Raw genomic sequence first — 23250 nt, forward strand, 5'->3', positions numbered from 1 at the left:
AATTAAATGGCTTTAAAATTCGTAAATTGTAAGCCAAACATAAATTACTCAAATGTGGCAATCGTTGTTGTTGTTCTCGTTGTTTTTTGTTTTGCTGCTAATAAAAATTGAATAAAATCGCGCGTTCAATAACAACAACTGGCCACACACACTGGCCGTTGAGAGGGGAGGGGGAGAGGAAAATCGGTAAATCGAGACAGCAACAGCCCCGCTTTTGGGGGCTGCTCTCCAGTTGGTGATGACCCCGTTTTGTCAGTTTGTTGGAAAGAAAAATCAATTAAATATCAAATAGACTTCCACAACAACAAAAGCGACGATTACAAAATCTCGATTGTTCAAATGTAGCGCATTGTATCGAGAGAAACGCAAATTCATTTGCGTAATGTATAACTGGCATATGATATGATGTGCATGCTTGGCTGTAGGACAGTTTTCATAGTGAAACCGAAAGCGAATTTGTCCAGTCAAGTGTCGTAGACGTCAAACTGTGCTAATGCTGTTTACTCTTTCACTTCCACTACCATGCAACTCTCCACTCCGCCCCTGGCCAATGCTTACACGTGTAAGAGAAAAGTACAGTCGCGTTTGTTTTCGATTTTTTTTTCGTGCCGTTGTGGATTTCCTTGTTTTGCATTGTTGCATTCAACTTTTGTTGCTGTCTGCTATTATTAGCCTAACATGTTTAACTCTCATTGTTGTTGCTTTTTGTAATTTACCTGTGCACTCATGTCTGTAATTATCCAGCCAACCTTGTCATACTGCAGTTCTCTCAGCTCATCGTCGCTACCAAATCTGACACTTCCCCTGGCCCAGTTTTTTATTATAGTCTCTAGGTTTTTTTAATATAATTTGCATGCAATTCGCATTACGAGTGAATACTCTATTAATTTTCATTTCATTTTTCAGATTTATATTGCAAATATAGAAAATGTCCCTGTATTAACTTCGACGCTCTTAAGGTTACAGATTTGAAACTTGAATTATATACTCATGTATGCAGGTGTCGGATAAAGTGCTAGGATTAAAAGGCTACTCCTACTGGGCGCATGGTAAATCAGGAAAAGCTTGATCTTCCACAGTTCTCAAGCAATTTTGGAGCGAAGACTAATGTTGAGCCACTCTAAAGATCGATTTATATGATAATAATTTTCATAGTCTTTGCATCTAGCCTGTTTTATACTGTTATTGGACTGTGAACGATTGAAATTATAACTTATAGTTTTTATTTGTATAATTTGCATTTGAGTGGTTTCTAATTGTTGCCGTACATAAAGCTGCTCTCTCAAATTTTCATTTCAATTTTGAGAGCTCTATTCCAGTTTTTACTCCTATCATTTGAGTGTGTATTTATTGTTGGCCGCTTGTTAGATGTTAATTGAAATTAATTAACACATTGAGTTCGGAATTCTGCTGCTCTACTATTGTTGGAAATCCGATTCCGTCTGGCGGCCCTGCTGCCTATTTTTTTTTTCACTGTGTTTGTCATCTGACGTTATGGGGTAAATAATATTTAGCACCGCATTTTAATTGTATACTGAAAGCATTCGTTATGATATAGGCGTTAATAAAATTTTAAATAGCTTTGCTCAAAGATATTGTTAATGGTGCATACACATTTTAATATAATTCTAATCGTCTATTGCCTTCTTGGGGGCACGCGGCCATGTGGCAAATGAGAGGCTTGTTTCTTACTAATTGTCAAGCAGCAGCATAGCCAGAGGATGAAAGTTTTGCAGTTGAATTCGTATTAGATCCGAGTGCAGTTGAAAATTATGTCATGATTTTATTTTTGTTTTAAGAAATTAAGTTTATCGAATACATAATTGGAAATTTTTTGTCCTCTACTCCAGCGTAATCAACTGGAATCCTGTTCTTTCTTATGTGTACGTATTATATATATTTCTGTGGTAGTTCGGAATGTGGATACCACAATATCTTTCGTTTATAGTTTAGGCGAGCACTCAAATGGTTTCTTTCCTCTTCAAATTTCATTCCCAAACGTGGAAAATGGCTGAAAAGCTGTGTGCATTTAAAGATTCTTGTCCCACACACTTTTTTATTTTACGATGTTTAAATAGTTCTTCTGGTATTCCGCTGTCCTAACCGATCTTTCGGTTATACAACCTTTGACTTAATTCTTCATCCATGACGGATTTCAGCTTAGATACATTTTCACAAAGATCTTTCCACACGCAGTTGTTCCTAAATTCCTTCTTAGTGTGAAGCTTCATCACATAAGGTAAACATTTCTCAGCTCAGATCATGTTATTCAGTCATGCAGCAGCAAGAAACAGATTGTGTACTCAATGTATTGAACCCAAGTACTTCCCGTGGGAAAAATTACTATATGTTTTATAGGATTGTGAAAGTGCAATATTTTATTAATGCGAGATTTATTAACTTCCTCAGCTGTGCAAACTTAAAGCTGCCGTCCCATATTCTCACAGTCTCTGCCGCACCTCAATGGCCCGTGGCCATGAGAGAGTGAACAGCCTTGTGCGTCGCCCCTCTTGACGCCCGTTGTGGCTAGGGCCTTATCAAGTGTTAATATTTACAGCGCGTAATTGTAAGTACTTGGGGCAAGACCCAGAGCTGCAGCTCTCTCGCATTTCGTATCAGTTGGGTTTATTAATTAGGCATTTATTAATGACAAATAGGCAGCAATGACAACAGCATCGCTTCGTTGACTTCCCCGAATCACGTGTGCATTATTTTTGCTCTTTTCTTGATAACAGGCAGTACCCACCTTATCGACAAGCATGTTTTGGGCGGGTTTATCGTAAGGCCCATATCAGAGAGAGGGCACAAAGTTCAGCTACCGAAATGAGTTCACAGTATGAGGCACCGATTGTGATTTACTCTAATAATAATAATGTTGCTCGTCCAAACGGAACTTTATGGAACTTCTCTATCTCTGTTTCCGAGGGGGTGCAGCCCACACTTGAAACGGACATGGATTAAGTATTGTTATAGAGTACTTGCTGCAATGGCCAACAAATTGATTGGACAGCAACAGTCAGCGATATGTGGCATGCCTTATCGTCGAGCAATAATAACAGTTGGTGCGGCGACTATTTAGCGACAGCTATCTCTAATGTTGTTGTTATTGCTGCTGTTATACGTGTCCGATTAAAGTGCTCCCTGGTTCTATTCTATTTCCTCTATTGTCGGTCAGGCGCATCTCTATTGTCTATGCTGATTAGCGTCGTGTGTACTAAATCTATATTGACTTTTTGATATTGTGAGCTACTTTCTGAACTGTATAATAAATACACAATATCCACATTGCTATTTACATACTGTTGCCCTCCATTGAAGTCTTCAGTTTCGAGATAAAAAAGAAACAACAAATCAATTAAAATACAAGTCAAAATTTAGGGACGGGAAATTTTCGGCAACAACAGCAACATCCGATTCAAATAAAAATATCTTATATGACATCAATTGGTATCAATTATGAAGAAATTGTAAATTATTTTGTGTATTATTCACAACAATTGGGCGTATTTGGTGTAGTTGTAGAAGCCACAACAGATAAAACTCAAGTTGATAACGAAGAGGGGAATTTTTGTTGGAGCAGGGCTATGTTTATCTAAAAGTTTACTGAACACAGGAAATTCTTCTCTTTTACAGTTGATAAATCGCTGCTCACCAACAACAATAATAATAACAACAACATCAGCAGCTCCAACGAGGCGGCTTTGGATGAGACACTGATTGCCAACAGCGAGAAGCAGCAGCAGCAATTTGAGCTTGAATATCAACAGCAACAGCAGCAACTGCAGCAACTTGATAAACGTCAACAGCCAGCCAATTTGGTAGTATCCATTGCCACTGTAGCGCCCCAACTGCAGGTGCAGCAGCAACAGCAGCAAGCTGCAGCGCCACCGCAGCAACATCAGCAGCAACAAACTTCGCCAGTTGTGCCCCAGCAGCAACAGCAGCAGCAGCAGCCGCCGCCGCCGCCGCCGGTGCAACAACAACAGCAACAAACACAGCCAGCACACACGCCCAGTCTCAGTGAGCAACATGCACAGCAGCAACACGCCCATCAGCATCAGCAACAACAGCAGCAGCAGCAGCAGCCGCCTCAGCAGCAACAGCGCAAGCCACCTCAGCAGCAATACAACAACAACTCACAACAGCAAGTGCGTCGCAAATACTCCTCGGAGTACAATCATCAACAGCAACAGCAACATCATCATCACCATCAGGGCAGCAGCGACACTGCCATACAAACCACCAAGACAATGTCGTGGACAAACTCCGCACAGCACAAGAAGTCCACGCAGTCGGTGGCGGTCACTGCCTCGCCAAATACTGTAAACAACGGCGCTAATGTTGCTGCTGCTGCTGCCAGTGGTGCTGCAGCTGCACCACCAAGTGTTGGCGGCGGCTTCAATAAGCAGTCAACCGGTGTTAATGCTGGCATCTACAGTCATCCTACTAAAACCTACACCAATCAGCAGCACTATCAGCAACAGCAGCAGCACTACCAAACCAGCCACAACAACAGCAACAGTGGCAGCAGCAATAATAACAGTAACAACAACAACAACAACAGTAACAACAACAACAACAGTAACAACAACAACAGTAACAACAACAACAACAACAACAATAATAATCAGCCACAAATGCGCACATATGGCACTATGAAAGTGCCCTCCTCGCCTGTGGCAAGCACAGCTCCGCCGCTGGAGCGCAAAATCAGTGGCCAGCAACAGCAGCAGCTAAGCAGCAACAATGCGGCAACAACAACAGCAACTACCTCAACGGCAAGCATAACAGCAACGCCTCATCAGTTTCAACAACAGATGTCCACTGAAAGTCAGTCAAATAGCACAAACAATGCATCTGTGCTGTCTCAGCAGCAGCAACAACAGCAGCAGCAGCAACAGCAGCAACATGGTCATAACCAATACGCTCCAGCTGCCAAATCCTATGTGAACTATGGAGCCAAGAACAAGTACGGCACACAAAACTTCAGTGCAGATACATCCTTCAGCGCAGCTGCAGCTCCTGTGTCTGTGCAGCCGGCGCTTAATTTGGCGCCACCAGCGCCGCCTGCCTCGCAGAACAACACCAGCGCAGACAGCGGACAACCATCGTGGGCCAGTCTGTTTTCCAACAAGAAGCCTGTGGCCAAAGTGGCGCCCTATGATGGTAACAAGGCACAGCAGCAACCACATCAGCAGCAGATGCAGCAGCAACCACATCAGCAGCATCTGCAGCAGCAACAGCAGCAGCAACAGCAGCAGCAACAGCAACAGCAGCTGCAGCAGCAACATCATCCGCAGCAGCAGCAGCAACAACAGCAGCCGCAGTTGCAACTGGCGCCACCACAGCAACAACCACAGCAATTGCCTGCCCAGCAACATCAGCAACAGTCACAGCAGCAACTGCCATTAACACCGCCAACACAGAGCCTGCCCAGCGTGCATCATCATCAATTGCAATCACCAACGCCAGTGCCAGCGCCAACTGTGCCGCTTATCACACCCGGCACACTCTCGTATTCGGCGGCTTCGGCACAGGCAGTGCCCGCCGTGGCTGCTCCCGCCTCTGCAGCTGTCAAGCCGCTGAAAGCGGAGCCGATGCGTGCCGCTCAACTAGATGAGTGGACAAACAAATATGCTGAATTTCTGACACGTCAAAAAACTAATCTGGCGCCCGTCAGTCTGCGGCCGCGTGGTCTGACTAATCGTTCCAATTATTGCTATATCAACTCCATACTTCAGGCGCTGCTTGGCTGTTCGCCTTTCTATAATCTGATGCGTTCCATACCCAAGCAGGCGGCGGTGCTGAGCGAGGTCAAGACACCCACCGTGAATGCCATGTAAGTGACCCGTGACGCATAACCCATGACCCAGTTGCACCATTAGCCCACCCCGCTGCCACAGGCAAGTCAACAGACGCCTCGGCGCCAAGACCAGCTGGCGTCTGTGTTACGCCTGTGGCATAACAATTGGCATCGGCCTCTCAGGCGTGCACTGGTTTTCTCCGTCTTGGATTTAATCTTTGCTTAACGTCTAGTCCGATGCAGGTGCTTGGTGTATACGCATGATTTACCCATTGATGACTTCATGTACACCTGCATGCACGCACATGTTTATTGCTTTCTACAAATTTAAACCGTGATCTTAATTCATTTTTCTCTTTCTTCCGTAGGATGTCATTTATGAGCAACTTTTCATCACTGCCTGGCGGTACCCGCTTGCGTTTGAATAACAACAAAGCTGCCCAGATTAAGGGCAAGGATGAGTTTGCTGGCGTTGATTTGCAGTGCGATCTTGCCTTTGAGCCCACTGAAATATACAAACTGTGGAATGACAGTCGTGAGGAGCACGTGGAAGGCAGACAAGAGGATGCCGAAGAGTTTTTGGGCTATGTGCTCAACAAGCTCAACGACGAGATGCTCGAGGTAGGGTCGATTATGTGTTGCTGTATAAAATGGGATTTATTTATTAATATTATGCATGAATTTCTCAATAGGTTATCAAGTTGATTGCAAAGCCAAATGCCCAACAAAATGGCGAGGAACAGGAACAAGATACCGAGGATGGCGGAGATGTTTGGCAGGTAAGTACTTTGACTTATTTCAGTTACTTGTAGTATTTGAATGCTCTGTAAAAACAAAATTGTGCGAGAAAATGTAAGAGACAGAACCCCATTAACCACCCCCAAAAGATGTTCTGGATTGGAGAGTTAAGCTCTATTGAATTGTCCGTGTGTCTGTCAAAAACGCGCTAATCTCGGAGATTGTACAATACGATAGACGTTATTTAAAATTGTACAAGAAAATGTAAGAGACAGAACCCCAAGATGTACATATATTTTCTGGATTGCAAAGTTTAGCTTTATCGAAATGCCCGTGTATCTGTCTCTGAAAACACGCTGAGACTACAATACGATACACTCTAAAGACTTATTTTATGTTTTGATAACATCCCCGTTCCCACCAGTAATCCAACTTGCTTTCAATATAAGTACAATTAGTTATAAGTATCTGCAGCAGTACTTAAGTACTTAATTCAATTTGATTTTACTTTTACAAATATGAATTTGTATACATATTTAAAATATATATATATATATCAATATATATAATGAAGGGTATTGTTGCTCTGATATAGCTAGATAAATCTTCTACTCTGTGACTCGCCCTGCTCTCCCGCTCTGTTATAGAGCTGCTTTCTCAGCTCCTTCCACCCATTCTTTAATATCGCCTTTCTATGCGATATGAGATTTAAAGTTAGTGAAGTTTAGTGCTTGTGCTTGTGTCTATTTGGATCTTAATTTAAACAAATGCAAATTACCTCCGAGACAAGTACCCTTGATTGGATCGGATCACTTGAGTTGTTATTGAATGGAACGATTGACTACTTTTAGATGATTTGCAATAATCGCAACAAGGGCAGCGTTACTCGCCAGACGGACTTTGGACGTACCCCGCTCAGCGACATCTTTCGTGGAGAACTGCGTTCCCGACTTCAGCGCGAAGGCGAACACTCTACGGATGTTATACAGCCGTTCTTTACACTGCAACTAAACATTGAGGTGAGTTGGATGCGTGTCTCGCAAAATGATTGTGGTAAATACTCTTGGTATGGCGATTGCAGAAAGCCGCTTCAGTGAAGGAGGCTCTTGAGATACTCGTTGGTCGTGATCAGCTGGAGGGCGTCACTGGTAGCAAGACCAAACAGGAGGTGGTCGCCTGGCAGCAAATGACGTTGGAAAAGTTGCCCATCGTTTTGATATTGCATTTAAAATACTTTGACTATAGGTCCGATGGCTGCACAAAGATATTGAAAAAGGTTGAGTTCCCAGTGGAACTCAAAATCGATGCCAGTAAGTGAAGATTTTATGCCTCAAGGAGTTGGATTCATGTGTAAAACCTATTCGCAGAGATACTTGGATCGAAGAAGACATCGCAAAAGCAGCGCGCCTACCGTTTGTTCGCTGTGGTCTATCACGACGGCAAAGAAGCCTCCAAGGGTCATTATATAACGGATGTGTTTCATACCGGCTACAATAGCTGGCTGCGCTACGATGATAGTTCAGTGAAGCCGATCGGCGAGAAGCAAGTGCTGCAGCCGCACACGCCGCGTGTGCCTTATCTACTCTACTATCGCCGTTTCGATACCCTGCCACAGATGCAGACGAGCAATGGCGCCGGCGCTGGAAGCACAGTAGGAGCCACCAATGCCCATGCCTCGGCCAGTGCCGCATCTACCACATCAGCTGCAAACTCAGCGAATAATAAATGAAACTAAGTTGTCAAAATAATGGCATACCCAGCCTAAGGGCATGCCAGAGTTTGATTTTTTATGCATATACAATTTGAACGGTTATATTATATATTTAAATGCCTATGTTTAAGCCCAAAGTCCAAAGCGCATGTACGTGTGAATGGTAGTTGTATTTGTGTGGTGAATGCGTGTGTGTCTAAGTGTGTCTAAGTTTAATAAATACAAAAAAACTCCTAGTTGGTAAGCTTTAGCCGTAGCCCTAAGTTGATAACAGTTTAGTTGTGCAAGAAAGCAAACAAACCAACAATTCGTTGAAACGAAATCTTTGTACAAAATTAGCGCATGGTATGGCTAAACTAAACAGCGAGCAAATTATCATATACATATACTATATAAGTAAGTTTCATAAATTTGAGCCAGCCAATATTTGTAAATCCCATTTGGCGCCTCAACCTATTCAAAATGGCACAAAGAAGCAGAAGCGTGCATATAATAGATAGTTGTAGACCTCTTCGATATGACAAACATTTAGAGCTCTATATGTACATACGTAGCATACATATATGATACATATATAACTAAAATTGTAGAGTTTAATTTTCTTTGTAATTGTTTATAGCATGCATTTAGGCGCCAGAGCAAACAATCTGCCTTGCATCCAGTTAAAACCACAATATATATTGAAATGCTTTGAATATGCTTTAAAGGAAAAACAAATCTATCTTTTGTATACAATACAAGACATGCAAACACATGAATACATAGCATTATTTTGTGTATAAGTCGAAATAAGTGAACCACAGAAACGAGAAAAAAGGAAATTAGCGCGATTATTTTATAATTTATATAGTTTGTTGCTTAGTTAGATCCCAAATTCATTTTAAATTCATATAATTATATATATATATAAATATACTTTTATGAAAACTGTTTGCACCAATTATGATATTTTATTGTCTGTTGCGACAAATCGTGGAATTGGCTTACATATAGTTAAAAATATAATTTTTATTTATAAGAAATGCTAAGAGTTATGTCAACTACATTGTCAACTTTCATGTTTCGTTAACAATTACAACTAATCAAGAATTCTAGTTGCATATGGAGTTAATATAAATTAGCTGGCAAACATATACATACACATGCATATATTATTTTCTAATTCATATACCATACATATACTATAAATAACGTGCCAATGTTAAAATTCGATAAAATTACATCAAAAAAAGAAAGCATGAAAGAAGTTAGTGTCCAAAACAATAACTTTTTGATACTTTTGTGTAGTCAGTGACTTCTCAAAGGGATATTGTTAAAATTATTTACAACTAGTTACAAACTTTTGTTGAATTAAGTTTTATATTTGATAATCGATGTCTATATATACAAACGAGAAAAATCTATGAAAAAGCAAGGAAATGCGCTGATTTACGATTGTTAGGACTATAATGTAATCATAGGCAAATCCGCACCTAAAAGTTACACACTTAGTTTGTCTTATATAAAGAAACAGTTTCAGAAAAACAAGAGGAAGATTAAAAATTTTATGAATTTACATTTGGCGCAAAATCTTTTTTATTGATTTCTTTTTAAAATTACGAATGATGTTTATTTGAAACTTCTCGAAACTCAAGTAAATGCCAGCGCAATTCGATCGTAAAAATAGCAAGAAACCTTTAAATATTATAATATGGATATAATGTTATGCATTGTCATACATATATGTATATATATATCTATATTACAATATATATGTAAATTAAGAAACATATATTTTGATGTTAAACATATATGAATTAATTGTAAGCCAAATTATAGCAAAACATTTTTTTCTATAGAAATTTTACAGCGTCTGCGCTTTGCTAGTTACAAATAGGTTCCTAAAAATACGAGGAATATTACAAAAAAATTATATATATATATATAAAAACTAAACTGACATATATGAAAAGCAAAACAAAAACTAAGAAGCATGATAAAGTAACGGTAAACAAAAGCAACAACAATAATATTAGGACTTGTAGTTTAAAGCCAAGCTAACAACATATTAAACGTAAACAAAATTATACATACACATACATACATATATATATAAATTAAATTTATACTAAAAAAAAGAGAAAAAAAAATACAAAAAAAAAACTAATGTCAAAGCGATGGAAATTTAGTGGAAATTTTCACTTTACATATATTTTTTCAAGCGAAATTAAAATGTTTAACATACATCGCGTATATAAAAAGCAACCGAAACTAAAGACGTAATAGTTATATATTTTTGTCAAGCATTTGTTTTTTTTTTTTTATATATTAATGGTATACTCCAGAAACCCAATTGTAAATTCACATCAAATATTACATTTGATTGTATTAAATTAGTTTTCAAATTTTTCATACCTTTATATTTTTTTTAAAATTGTGTTTTATGCGAATTTTGTTGCCTTTTCTTTTAATATGGCTTTTGGCGCTACGGCAAATTTGATTGCCCTCATATATGTTTTAGTTATTAAGTAGTTTCTAAGGCTGTGTGACTAACTAAATACAAATTAATCATTGTTTAAGCCGAATCATCATGGAAAGAATCATTGTGTTGACATTGCCTGACAATTTTTGTTTACCTTTGTTTTCCAGTTATTGAGATAAATGTTGTGACCCTAGAAGGAATGAAAGTAAAATAAACGAGAATTGGCAAGTGCACTTACTAAACGTATAATCGAAAATACGATAAACAAATAAGATATACATACAAGAAAATAAACAAAACAACATTAAGTGAATAGTAAGCTAAAAATAAAAAATAAACGGCATGCAAACCTAACGTTAAAGTTAAAGTTAAATGTTTTGTAATAATTTTCTAATACGAAGAAGAAAAACACGAAGCAATTTTGAATATACAAACTTCAACACAAATACAAATAGAAATAGAAAACAAAAAAAAAACGAAACGAATATTAAGACATTCAAAGACGTTAACCAAGCGAAATTGATAAAAAAAAATCAAAGCAAAAAATATATTAGCCCACATTTAGTCTAAACAGAAACAAACGAATTGAAAAAGTTGTACTAACTAAAGTTTAAATATACCTATATAAATTGTAATATGATACATCAACAGAAACTAAAGTGAAAATTAACTAGCAATAAAATAAATAATACCATTACCAAAACAGTTTGTTTCAAATCTTTGGTGCAACGTTTGATGCGCTGGAGTCGGGAGGAAAGTGAAAGGAGCCAACTGAGAGAGTCGCTAATCATATTCAGGTGTGGGTCAAAACCTGCGCGATACGAAGACACTCAAAACCGGTTCTCCAAAAAAAAAAAAAATAACAAATTGTAAAATTGTGCCGCTGACTAGACGAAAATCGAATGCTCTTCAAACAGAAAGAGAAGATTTTCGAAACGATTTCCCAGATGTTTTTAAAGTTAACTTTGTTTTTTCAAGATATATTTTAGCATCGGCATACTAAACTTATTATAAGGTATGTATATAATATACCGTATTTCTCTATTGAGAAATCGGTCGAAAAATTTGTGTTTGCATGGAAAACTTACGCATGCAAAGTCTGCAAAATTTTTTGACAGCGGTCTGATTTATTATATATATACATTCGATAGACAAAATTGGATGAAAGTAAAGTTTTTGTATAAAAAACTACAGGGTATTTTATTCTTTGGCTTATCAAAGTTGTAGAAACATGTTCTGCAATTCGAAGTGTATAAAAATCTCTATATTCTTGCACTTAATAAGTGAAGCAGAAGAAATAAAATATATATGTTCAGTCGAACAATGTCTTAAGAGAGTTGTGATTCATTTGGTATGCGAATCACAAACGTAACAAAACAAAACTCGTTTTTAGCCCGGAGTGATACTCATTAAGAGACGGTTTTCGAACTGAAAGCAACTGGGCTGAAAAACAGTCGCGGTGTGGCAACTGAATGAAGAGGCACATCGCACAATGCGGTCGCAGTTAAAGATTTCGTAAGGCTTAAACAATTTTTGGCAAATGTCATTGCTTGTGGTGCGGAATGTTTCGGAATGTGCTGTGTTTGGTGCTGGGCCTGATTGTGGGCATGCAGCTGACCGAGCTGTGGGACTATCTGATGCTCACCGGTGACGAATACGAGAGCACCGCGATTGCTGTGGACACAGCCGCGCCCACGCCGCTGGCGAAGGCAACGCTGGCGGATCGGCTTTACCATGAGACGCGCGTGCTGTGCCTGGTGCTGACCATGCCAACGCAGCATACGACTAAAGCAGCCAAGGTGATGTCCACATGGGGCTCACGCTGCAACAAGCTGATCTTCTTGAGCAGCCAAGACGATGTCGAATTGGGCGCTGTGAATCTCAATGTGACGGAGAGTCGTGACAATCTGTATGCGAAGGTGCGTGCGGGTCTGGCCTACGCCTATGAACATTACGTGGAGGATTACGACTGGTTTCTCAAGGCGGACGACGACACGTGAGTTGCAGAAAATGTTCGCCGATTCATTCGACTCATTCCAATATATGCTAGTTATGTGGTTATGGAGAATCTGAGACTGTTTCTCTATCCATACGATCCGGAGGCAGCCGTTTTCTTTGGTCATCGATTTCGCACAACCTATCCTCATGGCTACATGTCTGGCGGTGCTGGCTATGTGCTCAGCCGCGATGCACTGCGTCGCCTGAATCTGTTTGCTCTGAACAATACAAAGTTCTGTCCTCTTAATACCAATGCGGAGGATAGACAAATTGGACACTGCTTGCTGAATGTGGGCGTGGTAGCTGGTGACTCTAGAGATGAGCTGGGCCGTGAGCGCTTCCTGCCACTGCATCCCAGGCATCTGATGCCCCAAATACAGTCTGGTACTTGGCTGGATGGATACTATTACTTCAAGCCGAATGTAAATACTTACCCAAATTCGATGCGTGCATATTTTGTAGATCCATTTAATGTTCACAGTTGAGCGATTGCTGTTCCGATTCGGGCATCAGTTTTCATTATACCAAGATGTATGACTATGATATGTATGAGTTTTTTCTATATCATCTGCGAATCTTTAGTCTTCCGAAATCGCCGAGTGTGCTGCCCCAACGCTTGGACTATAAACAGATGGAGGAAAAGCTGCAATATTGGGATCAACAAATATCTGACAATACTGCGCCGATCGAGGATTAACTCTTTAATAATATTTCCTAGCGTAAAGTGAGACTCATTAATCGATAAGTAATTAGTTTATTTGAAAATGTTTATGGAACTCTATATATACTAAACTGTTCGTCCTGACTGATCAACGCACAGTCCAAATTAAGACAGTTATATTATCTTGTTTATACACTTGTAGAGGGTATTATAGTTTTGTCATGTAATGTGTAACGCATAGAAGGAGACATCTCCGATCCCATAAAGTATATATCTTCTATATCAGCATCAATAACCGAGTTGATATGGCCAAGTCCGTCCATTTGCCTGTCAGTCTGTCTGTTGTTGTTTCGAACTAGCTTTAAAGCTATCATCTTGAAACATTGCATCCGTCTTTCTGTTGCAGGCAGTATATATGTACCGGAACCGGCCGGATCAGGCATTATATCACATAGTTGCCTTAGAAAAGATATATCGAAAAGTATGTTCTTGTATGGAAATCGGTTTTTTTATTATGAAGATATCTTGTCAAAGCCCGTCACTTATTAGTTTGACTATGCTTCTCATATATATGCAACATTTTATCATCGAAGCACTATATCATAAAGCTGTTATAGGAACGATCGGTCGAAATTTAAGATCTTGTATTAAAAACTTTTTTGCTTAACAAGATATATTGACCAAATCCAGCATTTATAGGCTAAACTATGCTGCTTATATATGAGCCAAATCTTATTAATATCACAATACTATATTCTAGAGTGCATTTGTATGGCAAAATGTTCTGTTTTCCAAGTTATTTTCATCGAGCTCAGTATTTACTAGCTTCACTATTTTGGTATATCTCCAAAATCTTAAGACAAATGCTTACAAGTATTAAAAGTTTGACGTGTCAAAACTCCTTACTTTCTTGTTTATCTTTACGTGATCTGTTAAAGCTAATTTTTAAACGCACCTTTTAAAAATTCACCCCCTTTGTTAAAAATAGAGGATTATGGTTGTAAATTGCTTGGCGAATGTTTTATTTTCGTTCAAACGGCTTAAGACTCATTGTTTATACCCTGATCCCATAAATGGGTTGAAGGGTATAACGTGATTGTGCAAATGTATGTAACCGGCAGAGGGAAGATTCTTCAACCCCATAGAGTAGTATATACATATATTCCTGTTCGGAACGAGCAGCTGAGTTGATCCAGCCATGTGCATCTGTCGGTCCGCTTGTCAATGTGTAAAATATCTAAAGTCTTGAAATTTAGAATATGTATTCTACTGTACCACACGCAAAAACAAGTTTTGAAATATTTTCATCTTTCCATCGATTATAAAACATGTTTTCTTTAGCATAGCTCAAAAATTATAATAGCCGGATTCCCCAAACTTGGTGTGTAGGTTCTACAGATTTAGAATATTAAATTTTCAAATATATGCCCCAATTCCCAACAAAATTATAAAAAAAGCGAATTGTTTAAGAGAAAGCCTTGCGCTTTGGTATGTACACACTTTTGTACGCCATATTTAAGCTCTGAAAATTTCACAAATTTTGGAATATAAACAACGAAGTTCATCGAGAATGCATTGCTCATAAATAGTGTGGGGCGGAGAGAAGAAGAAGCACGTCAGTGCGCAGCTTGCAGTGTGCGTTCTTGTATATATGTGTGTTTTTGTGTGTGTATGTGTGACTGGGCGCTGGCTTCAGGGTATATAGCGCACTCTTTGTTAGATATTTCAAATGTGCATGTATATTCAGACCATTACCCAAGACAATATATTTAATCTTAACTACTACTATTACTATGTTAGAATATACTATTTAATAATATAACTATCTAAGCAGATGTCAACACAGGCGGAAAACAACTGCAAAGAGTAAATAATTTCTGGATTAGATAAATTTCCAAGTAACGTAGAGAGAGAGAGAGTTATTATGTGGACAGAAATAAATAAATATTTATCCACTGTAAAGTCCATATAAGTAATATCAAACAATAACCATGGTAGATCCAAAGACGTTGATAAATGATATAGGCGTATCGGTGAACTTAATATAATTGGGCGACTTTGTAAATAAAACAAGAGCTATGTGTCTCTTGGAACTAAGATTTATTTGACAATGAAGTAAACAATTGCATGTTGTCATGAAGAGGAAGAGACAAGAGGCCATAGACAAAAGCGATAGAGGGAAAGAGAGAGACCTAAACTTTAGCTGTCCAGTGGCGCAGCTTTGGCCATTTGTCAAAGGAGTCGGGTGGGTAGAAATGCAGACCCCTGCTTTAAAGCCCAATTTATCACAAAGACGTCGGCCGCGTGCCGCGTGCGCCGTCCGCCTCTAAGGATTAGAGGGCATAGGAACAAATACGTATTGGAATCGAGAACCGGAAAATCGAGTGAAACGTGCCAAACACGTGAAAAATACCTGGGGATCCGAGTTGCTTTTATTCTACTGTCTGTTTATTTTTTTTTTTTTTTTGCATCCGCGTCGCTATTGTTGTTATTTATGAGCATCGAAATGAGCTGAAACTGCAGCACAAATGTAGATATGTCGAAATGGGGTGGGGCTGGTGGCACGCGAGCCTCGCCTGGCATCGTCTGGCATCGCCTGGCCTCGCCTTACCTATGGACCGCACCTTGGATAAGGATAAACATGTTTTTGGCAAAGCCAGCAACGGCAGCTGGCACACAGAAAACCCAAATGCAGTCGAGCTGTAAATGTTATGTAAAATGTGTAACACATTCCCAAGCCGATTGTGTGTGTTTCTGTGTGTGTGCCGCTATCTAACTGGGGGTTGCGTTTGGAACGTGTCGTGGATCGTGCCGATCGACCCTAACTGTTCCTGTGCCAGTGCCTGCGCTTGCGCAGCGCCCGCTGCGCCTTTTGTTAGCTTAATTTCCATATTTGCATAAAAAAAAAAGAAATAAATACGTGGCATGTTCATCCAGGGAACTTTGTTGATTGGAACAGTTGGTACGGAGCTTTATCTGCTCGCTTAACAACCTCATGCAAATAGGTCCAAGCGTGTAGAATTGAACACGTGTGTTGGCCAACAAGCCGTGAACATGCAAATGACTGTGGACCTGGAACGGGTCCTAGTCATGCGCCGAACAGCATGACAGATTTCTATGCCGGATTGTTATCAGTGGCATGCCACGAGGCAGCAATTGAAATGCCGTGCGGCAGCTGTTGAGCTGCTTAGGGATATGGCGGAGTTATTGGAAACTCGTTTGAAAAGCGTGTTGATAAAGCTTTCTGTTTACTTTAATATTCAATTTTGGGTCAAAATTGGTTCTCTAATTTTATTAACAGATAAGATTTTGAGTACCGCGAATTAATAAAGTATTCTAGCTAGCTCTTTAATCTTTATTTGATTATCTTTCAAGCGAATATTAGCTTGAATTAGTTAATTTACTTTATTGCAATATTTATTTTGCTTAAGGACATTTAGCGACTCGATTTAGTATGAGTATCTTTATGCCCGAGACATTTTTATACATTAATTATAATTTCATTTTAGACAAATGAACAATATATTAATACTAAAATTATAAAAATACAATTAGTCTTTTATTTCATCTTATTCGAATTCGTCTGAAGATTGGTCCATTTCTTAAAATATGCTTCCAATACCAAAAACGCACTTGTGTCCTTTTAGTTCTCCATTCATCTCTGCTGCGCTAAAGAAACTAAAAGTTAGCTTGGTAATTCCCGTTAACCAGTTTTTCAGCCACAAATTTGCACAAAGGACTTCCCATACTAACGACTTAATGGCGTCCTTCCTCAAGGAGGTGCTTCAATGCGCTGTTCGGCACGCCCTCCACTTTAGCTTTTACTATTTCCATTATTGTCATTGATAAACCCTTAAGTTGTCGCTTACCGCACAAATTGTCAGAATCATTCGCTGCTTAAAACCCAAGTCACAAACTGTATATATACGAGTCCCTCCTTGGCACTCCCCGCAACGCCCATGTAATTAGTAGCATTCCAGAGCTAACAGTCGAGAGTCGACAGTCGCAGGCAAGGAGGTAGTCCCTGCTCGGGCGACAGTCTGTCTGGCAGGAGTGTGTTTACACATTTCGAAGACTTTTTATAATCAATTTAATGGCTTCCCTGCTGCAGAGCGAGCATAAAAAGGAACCACACTCAAGGTAAGGACGTTGAAGACAATATCTTGGCAAAAGGCACATGAATAAAAAGTCAACGCCAGGGGAATGTGGCTATGGGCATTTCAATTTGTAGCTGCCTACAGTGAAAACCTACAATTGGCACTTTCCAGCCAAGGAATTGCCCCTTTTATTTTTTTCTTACTTTTTTTTATTCTGCGGCGCCGCAACTCAATTAAGTGACGAAAGTTGAATGAAAACCCAAAAGGGCAAAGCCAAGCCTGCTCACAAAAGCGGGCACCTCGCAGTTCCGATAAGAAAGGCGGCTCCGACACTGAAACTGAGAAGGGTCGCCAGTGAAGCACATAAATGCTGCCGCAAAAAAGGGGCTGCGGTGACTCAACAATGTCTTGAACGTGTTGCTTCGCTTCCTTCGGAATGTTTCTTATAAGGATTTCCACTGACTTGCAACTAGCAACCCCTAAAAGGAAACACACACACACACACAACCTGGGCAGAGGGTTTCCTTCAGCTCTGACGCGTGCCAAGCCAGCGACTGTAACAGGCTGAATAAGCATAAGATTGAGTCTGAGACCGAGACGGAGACCGAGGCATACCTGTAGCCGGAGTAGGACCTGAGCACTGTTTTGGCTGACAAGGCACTGCGGTGACGTTCATTACGCTGTCGTCTGTCTGCCGTCAACGTCGTCGCCTCGCAGTTCCGCCATATAAATTTCTATACTGTGAGCTGCGAGCAGCTCGTGTCCTGTGAGTCATTGGCGTGTCGTAAAGCGGAAGCGACTGCCCAGACGGGGGACTGCATTTTCGTTTCAATTTTTTTTGTACCAAAAATATTGAAATTTACAATAAACTAAAAGCTGGCAATTACAGGACACGTGCACATATGCAAAAAGGACTGACACTCACAGGAACCGCGCTGTAAAGGAAGTGGCAGCGAAGCGTTAAATTGAAGCATGCCAAATCAATTAAAAATTTGTTGTTGCTTGTTTTAACAATCGTTTGCATAGCAACATATATGTTTTCTTTCTCTGTTTCAAATTGTTTTTTAAAACATTTTGTGTGCTGTATATTTTCCTTGTCATGTTGCGTTGCCCGCAGTGAAATTATTGTCAAGCAGCTGCTGCAACTCGCTTATCATCGGGTAAAAAAAAAAATCAAAATACCTTTACACATGATTTATCCAAGCACTGCAGGCGTGTGCGTGTGTGTGTGTGTGTGTGTATGTTGCAGCTGCCGCTGCCGCTGCTTTTAGCTGCCCCCTTTGGCATTTTAGGGCTGCGATCGCCCTTGGCCGAAAAATGCTTATGCTATTGCCCGAGAGTCCAAAAATCAACCCCCTGTTAGTTAGCCCAAAACAACATTTGGGGTGGCTTCTTATCTATGTGTATGTGCATGTGTATTAGTGTGCGTGTGCATGTGTGTGTGTGTGTGTGCCATACAATTTAGCACAGCTATCATTTATTTGGACGTCGTTATTTTATGCACATAAATTGCATGAAATCCATAATTTTCTAGTACATATAACATACCGACTATACTAAAATCTGCCCATGCGAGTTGCTACTGTTACAATTGTAGCTCCTAACGAAACACCCCGTTTCCAGTTCCCTAATTAGCTATCCATCTGGCTGTTTCGGTGTCCAGGGCGCATTGGTTGCCGTCTGCATGCTAGATTTTTAATAGGCGAGCGCAATGAACTCTTTGCCGACAAGTCCCTTCGGGTGGAACTAATGAAAATTGGTATAGTAGCTGTGCGAGTGAATCATTTTGGTTGTGTAGAAATTTAATATTAGTTTTCGAATATTTTAAGTAAACCTGATCTGCATAAGGTGTGGCAGAACCCCTATAGAGCTTTGATATAGAGCTGTGCGAGTTAATAAATAGGGAGGAGTTTTTATATATTCAACATTCATATAAGCTTTCAGTTGTAAGAGAACTTATTTTCCAATATCCTAAAACTAATGCAAATTTTAATACACTTAACACAAGGTTTTAAATATTTGTGGAGAAGCCCTGATCTGTATAAATTTAAGGTTATATTTCTAATGTTGCCAAGATAAAGTTAACCTAATCACCTATCAGTTAACCTAAGATATAGAAGAACCTATATACAAATACTCTGTACCTATGAGAATAAAAAGCTCTGCAAATATGTAAGCAGCTGGCAGATATCTCGAATAGGGTACACATATTCTTCATCAATACAACGAGCTAAGTTGATTAGATCATATCAATCAGTTCGTCTGTCATATTTATTTTAAATAATTACCCTGAAAATAATCGCTTATTAATAAGCCTACCACCGATGGGAGAGTGGGAATGAGTTGCAAATTGAAAATGACATTTTTCTGAACACATTTCACACTCTTCATTTCGCTAAAGTCAGTTTTTTCCCACCAACTGGCAACAGATCATCGCAGACAGTTGCTTTTGGAAGATGACTAAGACCGTAAATTTGGTTATCTTGGCATTGGATGACAGGCAAATAGACTTTGTCTATTGTCCAACTACTTTCGTGTATCTGAAGCTTTGGCAAAACAAACGCCTGCTGTTGATAAGCATCGGATAAGGTAGCCATGTAAATCAAATTGCTTACAACAAATATGCACAAGCAGCCAAATCAAAATAAGACGCGCCACTCTCCAGATAAGCGTCTGCCTATATAAAGAGCTTAACTCTGCTGCAGAGCCCAGAAAATATTCATACATTCAACAGGATGCAGTGCCTCACTATAGCTCTAATTGCGATCTGTTGCCTGGGCACAGGACTCTCGGCGACCACAACAGCGCCCATAGCAGCCAGGCACGCAGCTCCCGCTAGCAATTTCTATCTGGATCTGAAGAGTATATTGCGTAATATTCCACATAAGCAGATCGAGCATCTGGTCCAGGCCTATTTGCTTAACGACGCCGAGTTCCAGGCAGTTATACGGGAGATCAATGCACTAACCACATATCGCCTGCGATTGCAGCTGCTCAATCAGCCGGAGTTGCGCCAACTGCTGCAGTGGTTGTCCCAGCAGCTGATCCTGTCAGGTGGCTCCCTCAAGGTATTCGACGATCTGCAGCTGGAGATCAAGGTGCTTAACAAGTACCCCCATTGGGCGCAGGCGGTGAATGGCATAGCCGGTTTTGAGCAGGAATTCAACTATATCTATCCGTTGACATCCATACGCAAGCTGCTGGAAACAAATGCCCAGCAAAGTCCCGTCTTCGGTGAGTTCTGGAGTCGTCTTGTGGCTCTGCAGCCGGTCTATGACCGATTCTGGGCCACACCGCAGGCCACAACATTTGCCAACCGATTGCGCACTTTGGGCGTTGATGTCAATGGCTTGGATACCTTTGTCCGCTATCAGCTAGGCTGGAGCAATGACACCTCACCCAGTTACAACGACTATGACTACAATTATGGATTTTATTAAAGAGGCAGGGAATGAGAAAGGGGAGGAAGCGATCAACTAATAAGAAAATTATGCTTTATACTTATATAAATAGCTCGATATTATAAAATATATACTTATATTACTAAATATCAACCTATACCTTAAACAATATTTACTGTGTGTGGAAAATTGTAGAGATTTCAATATTTGTTTCAATATTTGTTTATAAATGAGTTTGATTTCCTTGAAATGAAAAAGAAGTAGGGTTGATGTCTTCTAAATCGTCGAAACACGCATTCATTCTTTAAGATAGTGAAATTTTGTAATGAAGCTCAACTTGAAGGTTCAGCGAAGGCGTTTATACAATCTTTTAGCCGCCTTTTCCAACCAGGTTGCTGAATTTTTGTAGAACTACGAAATTCACAAGCAAATTTTCACACAGATCTTTGAAAATCCGTTCGAAATCGATCGAACGCTAAGCAAATATAGTAAGAGTATTATTTCATTAATTTTTCATATTGCCACGTGGAACATTTCAAAACCTCTTTTTAATATGCGCTCCCATCAAATAAGATAACTACATCAAATCAACCAGTCCGACCAAGATATCTGCATAAATTCATCATTATTTAAGAAATAGTTATGAAAAATCAGAGCAAGTGTACAAAATTATAACATTTGGAACTTTTTTTGAATATAATGAACAATCGGCCAGAAACTTAAATTGTCGTTAAAAAAGGTCGTCGAGTGGCTGAGCATGAAGCAAATCGCAAATCTGTGAAATCTATTTGAATGTGTTTTAAGGTTTGTGGCAAACAGTTGCAGGAAATATTTCGTTGTACCAGAAAATCACTTTTATATTCTACCTGAAAATCTTTTGGAAAATTTGGCAATCAATTGTCCTCCTGTTAAATATTTTTATGATTATATTTGAACATTTTCATAAGACTTACGCAGCTACCAACTTTAAAATAATTCTGTTTGCCAGTGACAGGTCAGAGAATGGGAAGCTGTGATATCTTTGCCGATGGCTGTACCAGACGGTAATTTTGAAATTTTCTTCTGCACAGAAGCTGAGGGAAAATTGTAGTCCAAAAGAGAATCCATATAATAGTAAAAGTTAAAATAAAGGAAATTTCATTTGCAAGCATTTGCTTTAAACTTCATGAATGACAGCGGTGGAACTTAAGCGAGTGGGCGAATGGGCTGAAGTGAGTGTATGCACAGGCCCCTGATGTGGTGAGGTATCCATGGCAATGCCATGATTAAGTAACAGATGAGCCATGTGCCGAGCTATGTCCTGGCCATGGCCTGGCACTGCTTATGGGTCGCACATGCGATTTAATTGAAACAAACCAAACAGGAAACAGCGCAGCAGCAAATGGGGTGCTTTTGTAATGAAGTCCACAGTTGGCAGTTGCCACTTCTCAGTTGCCAGTTGCCAGTTCCCAGTTCCCTGTTCCCAGCACTCGGATACAGTTACTCATTAAAAGTGGCGAGCCGAGTCGCAATGAGGAGGCGGCGACAGCGGCAGCGTCGGCCACGGAATTGGAATTGCAACGGAAACTAGTTAATGTGAGGCTATTGTCAAAAGCAGAAGCGCAACTTGTGCAATTTTCACACAGCAGCGACGTCAACGCCGACGCCGACGCCGCTGTCAACGCCGACAGCAAATCTTGCACAGGATCTTTGCCTGCTTGGCGGCGGCTCAACAATAATAATAAAACAAAAAAAAAAAACAATGAAAGGAAAAAAAGAGAAAATTAAAAGAGTCGCCCCTTTTTTTGCGGTGTACGCGTCCAATTGGAATTTTATATAGTAGACAGCGGCACGGGGTAAAAATGAAATATATTTTATATATGAGCCCTGCAATACCCCGGCCGCCAGTTCGAACCCTCCAGCCCAGTGTGCACTGTGACTGACATGCGGATATACGAGTCTGGTATATGCGGCTGCAGTTTTAGCCACCCCTAAAATGTAAAAAGGCGCCCTAAAACATTTTTAAAGCGCTTTGGAAATCAGCAACAGCCTCAGCCTCAGAATCGGAATCGGAATCGGAATCGCGCTACGCTTGAGCTCTGGTTTATATTCTGGTCTATATCAAGGGGCTCGAATTCTCTGTTCTCTCCCCTTAATACCCTTCGCTGGTTTACGGTTTGGTTTGGTTTTGGCTCGTGTGCGCCCTACGACATTTTGGTTAGTGTTTGAAAATGCACCTGGCTACATTTTTTTTTCTTTGGGCTTCGATTCCGTTCGACTTTTGTGCGTGTGCGTGTGTGTGTGTATGTGTGTGTTGGTGTTGTTGGGTGGTTGTTGGCTGCTTGCAATGGCTTGCATTGTGATTTCCATGGCGCACATGCCAATGTGTGTTTGCCTATGT

At 40.1% G+C, this 23250-nt stretch overlaps 3 protein-coding genes across 4 annotated transcripts in view; all 3 read left to right on the forward strand.

Annotated features, from left to right (window-relative positions):
* Usp10 (ubiquitin specific protease 10) overlaps positions 1-11232 on the forward strand; it is a 28259-nt gene extending 17027 nt beyond the window's left edge. Inside the window, exons 1-7 of one of the 2 annotated variants that reach the window (XM_064689721.1) lie at positions 1759-1883; positions 3634-5839; positions 6172-6424; positions 6496-6582; positions 7393-7560; positions 7623-7851; positions 7909-11232. In XM_064689721.1, coding sequence (XP_064545791.1) covers positions 1880-1883; positions 3634-5839; positions 6172-6424; positions 6496-6582; positions 7393-7560; positions 7623-7851; positions 7909-8270 — 3309 coding nt within the window. In that variant the 5' untranslated portion in view covers positions 1759-1879 and the 3' untranslated portion in view covers positions 8271-11232. Of the gene's footprint in view, positions 1-1758; positions 1884-3633; positions 5840-6171; positions 6425-6495; positions 6583-7392; positions 7561-7622; positions 7852-7908 lie in introns of those variants that run through there. The other variant, XM_064689720.1, reaches the window with a different exon arrangement.
* Positions 11233-12158: 926 nt separating this feature from the next.
* Positions 12159-13408, forward strand: LOC135433623 (glycoprotein-N-acetylgalactosamine 3-beta-galactosyltransferase 1-like). The gene is made up of 3 exons (XM_064689776.1): positions 12159-12709; positions 12764-13133; positions 13193-13408. The coding sequence occupies exons 1-3, from the start codon at positions 12276-12278 to the stop codon at positions 13406-13408; spliced, it is 1020 nt and encodes a 339-aa protein (XP_064545846.1). The 5' UTR covers positions 12159-12275.
* A 6771-nt stretch (positions 13409-20179) lies between these two features.
* On the forward strand, positions 20180-21027 carry mat (materazzi). Its single transcript, XM_064689505.1, has one exon. The coding sequence runs from the start codon at positions 20205-20207 to the stop codon at positions 20907-20909; it is 705 nt and encodes a 234-aa protein (XP_064545575.1). The 5' UTR covers positions 20180-20204; the 3' UTR covers positions 20910-21027.
* Positions 21028-23250: the final 2223 nt, after the last annotated feature.

The sequence above is a fragment of the Drosophila montana genome, unplaced genomic scaffold, assembly GCF_035044405.1.
Source record: "Drosophila montana isolate Dmon_TW-CO22-7 unplaced genomic scaffold, ASM3504440v1 contig_3218_1, whole genome shotgun sequence".
Lineage (NCBI taxonomy): Eukaryota > Metazoa > Arthropoda > Insecta > Diptera > Drosophilidae > Drosophila > Drosophila montana.

What these genes read in the sequence shown, in the direction of transcription:
- LOC135433623 (XM_064689776.1), top strand. Translation starts at nt 12,276, where the DNA reads ATGTTTCGGAATGTGCTGTGTTTGGTGCTGGGCCTGATTGTGGGCATG. An exon ending in CTCAAGGCGGACGACGACAC is followed by an intron (nt 12,710 to 12,763) that starts GTGAGTTGCAGA and finishes AATATATGCTAG; the next exon opens with TTATGTGGTTATGGAGAATC. An exon ending in ACTATTACTTCAAGCCGAAT is followed by an intron (nt 13,134 to 13,192) that starts GTAAATACTTAC and finishes TAATGTTCACAG; the next exon opens with TTGAGCGATTGCTGTTCCGA.
- mat (XM_064689505.1), top strand. Translation starts at nt 20,205, where the DNA reads ATGCAGTGCCTCACTATAGCTCTAATTGCGATCTGTTGCCTGGGCACA.